This window comes from Bolinopsis microptera, chromosome 3 (genome assembly GCF_026151205.1).
Source record: "Bolinopsis microptera isolate Bmic1 chromosome 3, MBARI_Bmic_1.0, whole genome shotgun sequence".
In the NCBI taxonomy this organism is placed as follows: Eukaryota; Metazoa; Ctenophora; class Tentaculata; order Lobata; family Bolinopsidae; genus Bolinopsis; species Bolinopsis microptera.
The window spans coordinates 5678583-5689813 of record NC_087074.1 but is presented as its reverse complement, the minus strand read 5'-3'; the positions used below and the strand labels follow the sequence as shown (position 1 = coordinate 5689813).

At 38.6% G+C, this 11231-nt stretch overlaps 1 protein-coding gene across 1 annotated transcript; it reads right to left on the bottom strand.

Annotated features, from left to right (window-relative positions):
* Positions 1–4879: 4879 nt before the first annotated feature.
* On the bottom strand, positions 4880–9064 carry LOC134813125 (putative transporter svop-1). The gene is made up of 12 exons (XM_063820812.1): positions 9038–9064; positions 8477–8587; positions 8075–8241; positions 7800–7901; positions 7543–7696; positions 7195–7310; positions 6576–6672; positions 6261–6412; positions 6000–6093; positions 5663–5783; positions 5270–5439; positions 4880–5008 (listed from the first exon to the last, which is right to left on the bottom strand). Exons 1-12 carry the CDS (start codon positions 9062–9064, stop codon positions 4880–4882), a joined length of 1440 nt encoding a protein of 479 aa, XP_063676882.1.
* Between the last annotated feature and the right edge of the window lie 2167 nt (positions 9065–11231).

The window sequence follows — 11231 nt, the reverse complement described above, 5'->3', positions numbered from 1 at the left end:
GAAGTAATAATGAATCTCAAAGAGACGGATGGACAATGAACAGGCAGATGATTTAGAGGTTAGAAACCTGATTGATGATACTAACGAAGAGCCAATTTAAGCCAAGAGTACGAATGCCCTTGTCTCTGAGGCCCAAAGTCACTGTGATTTGCGGCTTCATGATCGATAAGGCCCACTGTCACTCAGGTGTGTTGTTCTGGGGCACATCACCTGAGCTACAAATGGATCAGAAGTTTCACTCAACGTTCAATACTGGTTTAAGATGTCTAACTAACCGTTGAAAAGATGAATGTGAGTCAAGAGTCCAAGTAATTATCAAATATTTATCTCGGCCACTGCCCAGTTCCTGACATTTCAGGGTTTGAGACCCCTATTGCCTATGTCCTAGGTGCTGAAGGATTGTATCAAAACCATACAATAGCATATATAAAGCCCCATCGATAGCCACAAACCGCATCTTGAAAATTGCAACGTGAAAATTTGCAACAAAAAGACAAAACGAATTACCAAATTTGTATTGGTGAAGCCAAAATTACCGATTTTTGCTAATATCTCTACAAATAAGCATTTTAGAGCATACAATGATTCATAAGTCTTATATAAATGTGCTCATTGCGAATACTTTCCAATATCGGAGAAGTTTCTACGACCTTTCTAGCTCCAGATGTAAAAATAATCCGGTAATTCCAGCTGCGATGAGCCAAAAAACAGTTTTTCGTGAATATCTTTAAAACTAGGCACCTGAGACCTTATATTGCTTCATAACTTGTATATAAATAAGGGTATTGCGGTTATTTTAAGCCAATATTCAAGTCTCTAAGTCTTTTAGAAGCCGAGATACAAAAATCCCAAATTTGCGCCTGAGGGCAATTTAGAAATTTCGCCCTGTAGGACTGGGACTACCGATACAAAATGGGTACCTAGATGATTTTGGTTTGGAATGACCTAATGAAAGACCCTGCGTGGTCAAAAATTGTGTACATTGAAGTGCACACTCAACTCCTCTCTGCTACTAGAGTAATAGGGATAATTAATGACATCAAAATTATAATCGTTCCTCTTGTCGTAAAGTTTTTAAAAAAATTTTCCCTTATAAATATTGATAGTGATAGTAAGACTAATATCTAAAAAGTCAGTTTCACGAACTGAAGTATTATTTTTATTCATAATCATCTCTGGAGGATATATTTCACTTAAAACTCGTTCTAATAGACCAAAATCATATATAAGACCATACCATGAAGATTATACTTTTCCGAGCCACCGTTGAGCCTATATTGTTCTAAATCTATGGCTGAGACCCATTGGATATCGGTTAGTTGCTGTTTGATAACTATAAGCGTATCAATGGTTGTTACAGTAAGCCCTCAACAGTTGAATACCATCCCCAAGCCAACAGTGATGATTAGTCGAAGCATAATGAAACTAGCCAAGTATTTAGCGAGACACAATGATGAACTGGCCGATCAAGCACTTTTTGGGATTCCCTGTTCCCAGCATAAAATAACAACACCTGTTTCCAAACAGTTAAAGTTAAAGATTATAAACTTACCGTTGCCTAATTCTGAGAACATGGAACGCACACGTGCCAATATGATTTTACGCGCGAATTACCCAGAATTAACTGAAACTGAATGTTGAAAGAGAATCTTATCAGTTATCGCGTCGCGCGGGGAATAATTTTGGTCACGTACATCATTTTGTGTTCCCTTTTAAATACAATTACCAGTGCAGAGAGTGGTTTCAGAAACGCAAATTCAACTTGCAAAGATTAATTTACCTGGGTACGGTACCTCGCTCAGGCTTTTGCATTTATTAAGTTAAACACATTGATTTAACATTGAACATATAAAAATATGTCTATAGGCATAGCAGATAGGGCGGAATGACAGGTTCAGCAACGCCCAGGAATTACAAGCAGCAAATTCTGCTACTGCTAGTGTTATCACGGAGAATCAAATTAAATATTATAGTGGTACCGTGGCATGTCCTGTGTCCATTCTTGGTCAGCGTTGTATAGGTTGCATGGATTAGGATAAGTCCCTGCTTGCTGTTGGCGTTGCTGCGGTGAGGCTAGCTGGAACAATTGTCGGAGAACTCTTTGGCTTCGTTCTCTCTTCACTTCTTTCTCCGCACAAAACTGTTTAATCCGTGGGAGGCCCTGTTTTAACGTTCCTTATGTTCCAAACGTTAAAATCTTTTAGCGAACGCGTTCACAAACTATTTTTAGTGAACGTTCCGTACGAATTCACTACAAGTACAACTAAGCTATAAGGGCAAAATCATCGATTAGAGGCTTTTATCTTAAAGAGTGAACCGGGACGTGAAACAGATCCTATTGCACGGTGGAGAACCAAACTAGCAACTTTTCTATTATGAAATCGTTCAGTAGGTGAAATTTATTGTTATTAATTTTTACCTGTCAGATACGTAATATAACAAAGTAATCTCTCCGTTAGGCGTTCGGGTAGGAGAAATAAGCAAGCTGATAAGAGACAATAAAATTACAAACGTATGCAATTAGTGTGTGGCGTGAGGTATATTTACTTTAATTTTTAGTGCCGACTTTAGCTTCAATGATATCACCGCGCACCGTTAACATACTCATAGTCTGGACAGCACCCTTCTAAATCCGAAAAGTTTCATACTTGTAGTGAAAATATTTGGTAGAATTCGGGTCAGGACAAGCTATTAAATTTTTTGCTGCGCTCCGGTCTATCACAGCAGTTTTCCTAATACCGTAGAGAAGTTTTTTTTATTAACAAATAAAACTCGATTACTAGACTCCTAGCCTGATACGAACTAAATTAAAAATTGCTCATAATGAACTTATCATCTTATCATAAATAAAAATAAATGCTGTAAGCTGTGAGCTTTTGCTGGTCCCATGAATATAATTCAATGGATATGATATAATATAAATATTCATATACTTGCACATTTACGAGTCTTCTGAATCTATTATATTACATAATACACGACTTCTCATTTCATAATTCATATCAAACATTTATATACTCATGCAGCGAGAACAAAATATTTAGTGTCGAAACTAACACAAGCAGTCATATTGCCGTGTTGTAAAACGGCCGACCGTTTACTACAAGTTAAGTCAAGTCAAATCAAATCAAAACATAGTTTTAAAAAACGTATACGCTATCTGCAACATTTGACATCTAGCACAACGTGCACAGTCTGGTTTAGTCAACAATGTTACCTGGGAACCTCAGGCTATCATGTTCATTAATGAATAGAGATTCGGCGGAATGACAGGCTGAGCGCTGCCCAGTAATCAACAATGCAGCTCTAAACGCTGCGGACTTGCTATTATAAAAATTGATGAGCGCTCGATTTGAAATCCCGACGCGCATAAAAACTGCCACTAACTGCTACTAACTGCCACAAACTGCCACTAACTGCCACTAACTGCTACTGTCGCGCGCAAATGCGTGGGCGCGATTGTAGCAGTTAGTGGCAGTTAGTGGCAGTTAGTGGCAGTTTGTAGCAGTTAGTGGCAGTTTGTGGCAGTTTGTGGCAGTTAGTGGCAGTTTGTGGCAGTTAGTGGCAGTTTGTAGCAGTTAGTGACAGTTTCTTTGCACTTAGCTCTTCCTGTGTATAGTTCATGCTTAGCTTTAATGCTAAACACTTTTTATTTTGGAAGACATAATCAGCATCAGTGAAAATAATACTGCCAGTAGTTTAAGGAAATTGAAATGGTCAAATGTTGTCATAGGTTTTATTTATCAAAATTTTCTGTAGGGACACAAAAATAGGTTTTGTGAAGTTAAATAAATTGTATTTATTCACGATGTCAATCCTTTGCAGCTCAGCGTGGTTCAGTGGTGCATTTCGCCGATCCAACAATGTAATTGCAAGAGATATTATTTGATGCGCGCCGCGGGCCAGTATGCCAGTATTTAGTGCAACGCACGTCCAGCGTCGTTGTCATACGTTGTATGACCCAAGCCGCGCACGAGTGCGCGGCTCCCCTGTTTCGTAGAAACTCTACCATAGTGAAACGACCGTGTGGGTCACGACGTGATACAACACACAGGAGGACTATAGTGCAAAGAAACTGCTGCTCACTGCTGCTCACTGTTGCTCACTGCTGCTCACTGCTACTAACTGCTGCTCAATGCTGCTGTCGCGCGCGCGCCCATAGCAGCAGTGAGCAGCAGTGAGCAGCAGTTTCCTTGCACTATAGTCCTCTTGTGAACAGCGTCGCACGTTGTAGCGCGATGCACTACTGGGTCGCGCGCGCATCAAATAATGCTTCTCGGTAGATCGGCAAAATGCACCACTGTGCCTCACCGAGCTGCGAAGGATTGACATCGTGAATCAATATGAATGTAAAACTAGAACTATAAAAAATAATGAACGATTTTCGAATTAAATTTAATCAAATAAATATTAAATCAATACGAATGCGTGAAATTTTCAACAAATTTGAAATTATTATTTTAACATTTAAATATCATCATCATTCATCACTCAAATTAATAATGTAAACATATGCATTTATCGATGAGCAATATCATCAAAAGACAAAAGTGTGTCACTAATAACAAATAAGTTATTTGTATCACGTTGCGACCCCCACGGCCCCACGGTCGTTTCACTATGACGATACAGGGGGAGCCGCGCACTCGTGCGCGGCGGGTCATACAACGTATGACAATAAGTTACGTAATCATTCGTGTCATCCATTTTAAACATACAAAAAACGTAATTTTGAATATTTACATAAATATATTCTATTTGTTGTTCGGTCAGTGAACGACACTCAGCAGCTAGCCTGTCAGTACTAATGAGTAAGTCTGGGCCGGGTCCCCAGGTCAGGTATAAAATACTGCGCCTTCCATGTTGCATGTAGTGCCAGCTAATGGGCTGTTTCGTTAAGTGGCTGATCCTTTGTCTCTTTTCGAAGGGTAAACATCGTAGCAAAAGCCAGCAGGGATATCACGAAACCGATTGTAATGATCAGATGCGGATGTGTCGTAGAGAACATCTGAAATGACAGTCAATTAGCAGTTAATTAGCAGTAATTAGCAAAAACTAATTATATAACCTGAAACAAAATGTGTTTCTTCTAGCTGCATACGAAGTTTAAAGTTAACAGTTTACTTGACACTTTTAAACCATCAAAAATTAGCCATAAAGATAAAAAGCACATTTGCATTTATGAAGAATGAGGATCCATTGTAAAAGTTATCAACTGATAAACTATTAAAAAAAGTTTCCCGATCCGATAACACGACATTACCAATACCTGAACGGACAAGATCCCAAAAACAGCGCCCAACTTGCCGGCTGTGTTAATCAACCCCACAGCTACATTCCTGACTCTAGTGGGATATATCTCCGGGACGTAAACCCAGACAGCCAACAGCAACCCGTCTACGATACCACGTGACACAAACAGCTGGATCTCGGTGTTGACTGCGATCAAGGAATGATTATGGTCACAAGGCATATAGGTATTTAGTATTTCTCGCTATAAGATTAACAATAATTATAAGGCACCGAACCGTACCCGCGCCGCACCTCGACGATACCATGCAAGATTAAAGGATCGTAAAGAGTTAAAGACTAAAGAAATGCGGTCCATTAAAAAACGCGACGAATATAATTGTGGATATTTTAGCAACAAAATGAACTTTACCGGGAGAGATACAGAACATAAGAAGTAACAGGGAGACACTGCCAAATCCTCCAAACACTTTGAAAGCTACAAGTCTACCACGATAATCGCAAAATACGATAGCCAGCACCAGAACCGGTATCTGAAGAGAAAATTGTAATTTTTACAAAATATTAATTAAAATATTAATAAAAATATTAATTAAAATATTATTTATATTTATTAGACGATTATATTTTATAATAGATTACGATCTTATGGTGGGAACTGAGTTGCAAGTTTGTTTTGACACGTGACAGTGATCCTGGAATTTGATTGGTTATCCGGTTATATGTTTCGTCAGAAAATGAAGAATTACCTCAACAATACATGTGACAAGAAGGTCCAAATAATCACGAGTGTCCAAAACTTCACACAGTTTAGCCATGTGCAGTGAGTGTGAATTATTACCCCTGCGGGAGGGTTTGTATTAAAGTGACCATATAGATGGATCAAAAAAACTAAAATTTGAAATATCTTCGTTGAGAAACAAGTAAAATGCTACATATAATTCCTGATCAACATGCTCAATAAAAATGATGATTATGGCATAAAAAAGCGATAAGGTTAAATAAATTACCCAACACCACAGTAGTTGATAATATGGAGGTTGGTGTTGAGATATAGGAGACTGAAGTAAAGTGCTGTACAAGCAAACATGATGAACGCCATAGCTAGAGTCATTCTTCTGTAGTCCGGATGGAAGAGAACACTCATTACTCCTGGTCTCTCCTGTAGACAATAATTTGAGACAAAGAAACAGGTAAAAAAAACCTAACAAGACCGAAACAGGAAACGGTCAAAGTAACATAGGGACAAAATAACAGCCCGACGAAAACAGAACAACAGACAGACGAACGGACAGACGGACGGAAAGACAGACGGACGGATGAACCTTAGAGATGGAAACAGGTGTAACCGTCATCTGATCCTCCATAGTTGTTACTGTCGAAGGCAACTTCTTTTTACTTTTGTTTTGAACAGCGGCTTTTCTGAAGTATGTAAATGGGTAACAAGTTCAGTGTGAAATTCTTACATTTGTTCATTTTTGTTATCAAAGCTAAAGATCAGCAATAAACCGGCTAAAATAAGAATTGATTGGCGGTGATTTAGAATTGAGCGCTCCCACTAAATCGCTCGCCCAAATTTTAAGAAAATTCCTGTGAAAAGGCCCTGCAAGGGTATGAAAGTAATCTAATTCGGTGTATTTTTGGACGCTGATTCCATACCACCCTACATGACGTAGGGTAAAATGCTTCCCTAGGGAGTTATGGGCAAAAACTGTTTTGGTCACGTGACAGGCTAGTACAAAACGAATTTGATTGTTTAGGGTTCGGGTTAGGGTTAGAGTTGTAGTTAGGGTTATGGATAACTTCGAGGTTATGGTTAGGGTTAGGGTTGGGATTAAGGTTTATGTAAAACCGTTTTGTTCGGCTGAAAAACCACAAAAACCAAAGTCACGTGATAATTTTTGGGCGAGCGAATTAGTAAGAGCCGGAATTGAGCCCACTCACTGTATGATCTGTAAAGCGCGAGAGAAGTGTCCATTGGCTAATAACCATCTCGGAGACTCATCCAGCAGGACTGTCAGAATCAGAGAAGCTATTGTTACTACTGTCGTGATGAAACTCTGAAGTACGGATTGACTTACTAGAAAGTTCTTATTATGGGTACTAGCAGGAACCCGTGTAACCCTAAAGTGGTGTCAAGAAACAGCAATATTTATTTATTCATTAAGCGATTTTGACACAAGGGTTTGTCGAACTACAGCACGTGTCGAACTAGAGTGCGTGTCGAACTTGAGTACGTGTACCCAAACAGGAGACATATTCAAATAATGAATGGTTTGGTTTGTAACATACCATGTACTTATACCCATGTTGCTCTAACACAATCATGCTAACTATAGTCTCGAACATTCCACCCAAAGCCCAGAACAGCTTAACAGAGAACACTGATGCAGTCCGTTTCTTGATGGGCGATATCTCTGCAAGATAGGTCACCCCAATCGAGTACCTTGTAAGATGGATGTTACTTTTGTTACGTTCTCAGAGTTACCCTCCACCCTGCAACCCAGAACAGAACTCAGTAATGATTGCGAAGATATAAAGAAACTTACCTGCAACCGATGAACATTCCAGTGATTCCATAAGTCAAGAGAAATGCAACGTATCCATTAGCGGCAGGGACTATCAGTTCAAATACCACCAAAAATATACCACTGAAGGAGTTATCCTCAAGCAAATATGAAGCATGATGATTAAATCTTACAAATCATGTTTTAGAATTAACTATCATGACTATCATGTCAACTTGATATTTCTCCCAATTTATTTGTCGACTATCAAGAAAGAAGAAAGCACGTGATTGAATATATGGGTATTGGGTAATCACCTAAAGATAAGGGTTTTCCTTCTTCCAATTATATCAGACAGAAAACCACCTGAAGAGGAGCCGATCATGTAGAACAGCATGAAGACCACACTCATCATAGCCACCTCCATCGGATATAACTGCCATCTGCACACCAAGGAGGGGTGTATTATTGATAGGATAAATACCTGAGAATAGGGAAATCATGAATTCAGGTTCGTATGATTTATAGAGGAACCTGGATTCGTGCCAAACTCCAATTTCGCACATTAAGTTCATGCAATTAGAACCGCGAAATATCAATTTTCATATGCTTGGATAATGAATAGTAAGAAACTTTGAGTTAAATAATTAGGGGTAAAATTAAATTTTCCAGAAACTAGAGCTGAGAGCATGAATGAGAAATAGAAATAGAAAAAGTACCTGCGCAGCATCACAAGATATTATCAAACCAACTATCAGGATATGCCTGATCTGGTACCATCCAAAGCCAATATCCTCTAACATCTCATAGTTAGGCAACATTTCTTCCTTCTGGATAATAAGATTGTTTAAAAGTACAGCCATACTTTTAAGACCAGGAACCGACAAGGACAAAAGGAAATCGCGGCAAGTGCGGAATCGCGATTTTCCCCATTCTCCGCGACAAATCGCGCTTTTTGACGTTTGCCGCGACAAATCGCGATTTTTTCAGATCCTCGCGACGAATCGCGATTATTTCAGTTCTCTGCGACAAATTGCGCATTTTCCTTTACATCTGAGGACCAAATTTGCGCATTCTCCCTTAAATCTTCAGGCCAAATATCACGTTCTTTATAAGTGTATGGAACCAATCACATCCACAGCCTTCCGAATGTATGTACGGACTTCAGAAGTTCATAATGATCAGGGTAGCATGAAACATGAACAAATGTAGTTTCCAGAAAATCTTTGAAAAAATTTCGACTTAAAAAAGTTTCGGTCCGAGAAATTTTTGATACGTACCTCTGATGACAGAGCTCCCGCCTGCATTCCGAGATTGCATTACAAGGGGTAAGCCTCGAGTCAAAAATCGTATATCAAGAGGTAGGTACTACTAATACTAATTGGTACGAACTTCAGTAAATTAAACCGAAAAAAAAATATGTTGGGCTCATAATGATCAGGGTAGCATAAACTGTGGAAAACAATTAGTTTCCAGGAATCCACTTTCACAAGCATTTCTTAACCCACTCGTCTGCTGACGTAACATTGTTAGCCAAAAACGTCCCTAAAACTTGACCACTAGACATAAAGTTGGCCACTAGACATATAAAACTTAACCACCACACAAACTTGACCACTATGAGTATGACAGTAGACACCCCAATCAATGTATGGAAAACTGCAAACATATTCACATGACGATGACGTACCCCACTTAAGGAATTGTGCGAGAAGATGAACAAGGGTAAAGATGAGGAAATAAAATATGTAATGTTAGGCATAATAGGTTAGTTTTAGGAGTTAATTTGTTAAGTGACATTGAATCATGAGATTGTTAAGACAATCTATACTAATAATCCCAGAATGTCTGTGTGGTCTCGGCCGAAGGCACGGGTTATTATAATACTAGTCAATCCATATTACAACTTTATAACAAACGTTAGCGAACTCAATACTGAGAACAGCTCATGAGGCCGAGGGTAAAGGAAATATTTCTACGAACATACTCAGAACTGTCTGCTTTATACTTGCACGATGAGCCCTTGGTCCCAACAGAAAATAATCTTTAGAATGTGAACATCGAGTTCCGTTCTGGCGAGGTCTGGCGAGCTGGGAGGAACTTTCGAGATCGTCTGGAAGGTCTGATCTAAAAGCCAGCACTGCTCAGTATTTATAGCTAATCTTTAAACTAGACTAACGAGCTTTTCGCCGCGATTTCACCTAGTTTGGCATGTCGCGGTGCTGCGATTTTTGGCCTAAATAATCGCGATTTTCTTTTGTCCTTGGGAACCGACGGGTCTAGAGATTATCAATCTATTTTCCTGTTTGCCAGACCGGAACCGGGTGGAAATCAGAACTAAAGGAAACCGGAACCGGATTCCGCCGGATATCTGGTCGGTTCCTAAACTAGACTTAGCTTGAGAATTGTCCAAAATTCAGATCTATGGATATCCATATAAGATCTGAATTTTTGACAATAACAATAATAATCAATCTATAGATTAAGAATAAAACTGACAACTAGTGTACCTGGATTGTAGGATCTGTTTCCCCCCTTTTTGTATACTGTTTATTCTCCAGTTCATCATTTTTGGCAAAGGGTTCCGACTCGTTACAATTAGAATCCATTTCCCGCATTTACAATGATCTTATAAATTATCTCTTATCTTAGCAGTAGATCCTTTAAACTGTATCTGGTTCTTAAAAAATATGGGAATGTCAAAATATACTTAATCAATGTACAAAATACTATAATATTACAGTAAAAAAACATGATAAAAGCAATATCAAAAAATATTTGTAATAGTTATATGTTGCCGAAAAAGTGGCAACATACAAAAATTACCGCACCTACATGTTGCTTCTTATAGGCGACATATAAGTGCGGCAAAATTTTACAAATAGTTCGATCCCGCACTCATGTCTCAAATTGCTTCCTGACAAATTTGGCGAGTTAAGCGAATTTAGCGGCTTGAGTGCGGCCTTTTTGTGCAAAAATGTGGGGCAAATTTTGTTTAATCAGGCAGGATATAACACACTAGATAATTTAACTAGAATTTCATGATTAAAAGCATAAAGGAAAAGATAGAAAATACTCATTTTAATTCTCGCCCAGGCCATAAGAAAACATAAAACATATTCTCAGGCTAGTTACTAGTATTTAAAATTATTTAACTTATCTTAAATACTAATAACTAGTCTGAAAAGCTAAATATCTGTAATTTTGTCGTGAACCTTGGCTGAGTATTCCAAGAGTTAACTGATGCTATTTGACCAGTCAGGATATCGCAGACCCTGGTCATTAGTGAAGTTTGTCGGAAAGTTCCAGAAGCGGGAATGAAATTTGTTGACTAAACTTTAAAACTTGTACACGTGGGACTACGCCCAAATCCACAGAAAATCACTAAAATCACTGAAAATTGCTATTTTCATAATTTTTCTCAACTTTAGCGTTACTTACCCCTCTTCAAGAAGGAGAGGGGTACAAAATACG

Bases quoted from the DNA above. Each gene is read 5' to 3' on its own strand.
- LOC134813125 (XM_063820812.1), bottom strand. From the start codon at position 9,064: ATGCAGGCGGGAGCTCTGTCATCAGAG. The intron at 7,902-8,074 runs GTGATTACCCAA...TAACTCCTTCAG, and splicing joins AGGAAAACCCTTATCTTTAG to TGGTATATTTTTGGTGGTAT. The intron at 7,311-7,542 runs GTATGTTACAAA...TCCGTACTTCAG, and splicing joins AACATGGGTATAAGTACATG to AGTTTCATCACGACAGTAGT.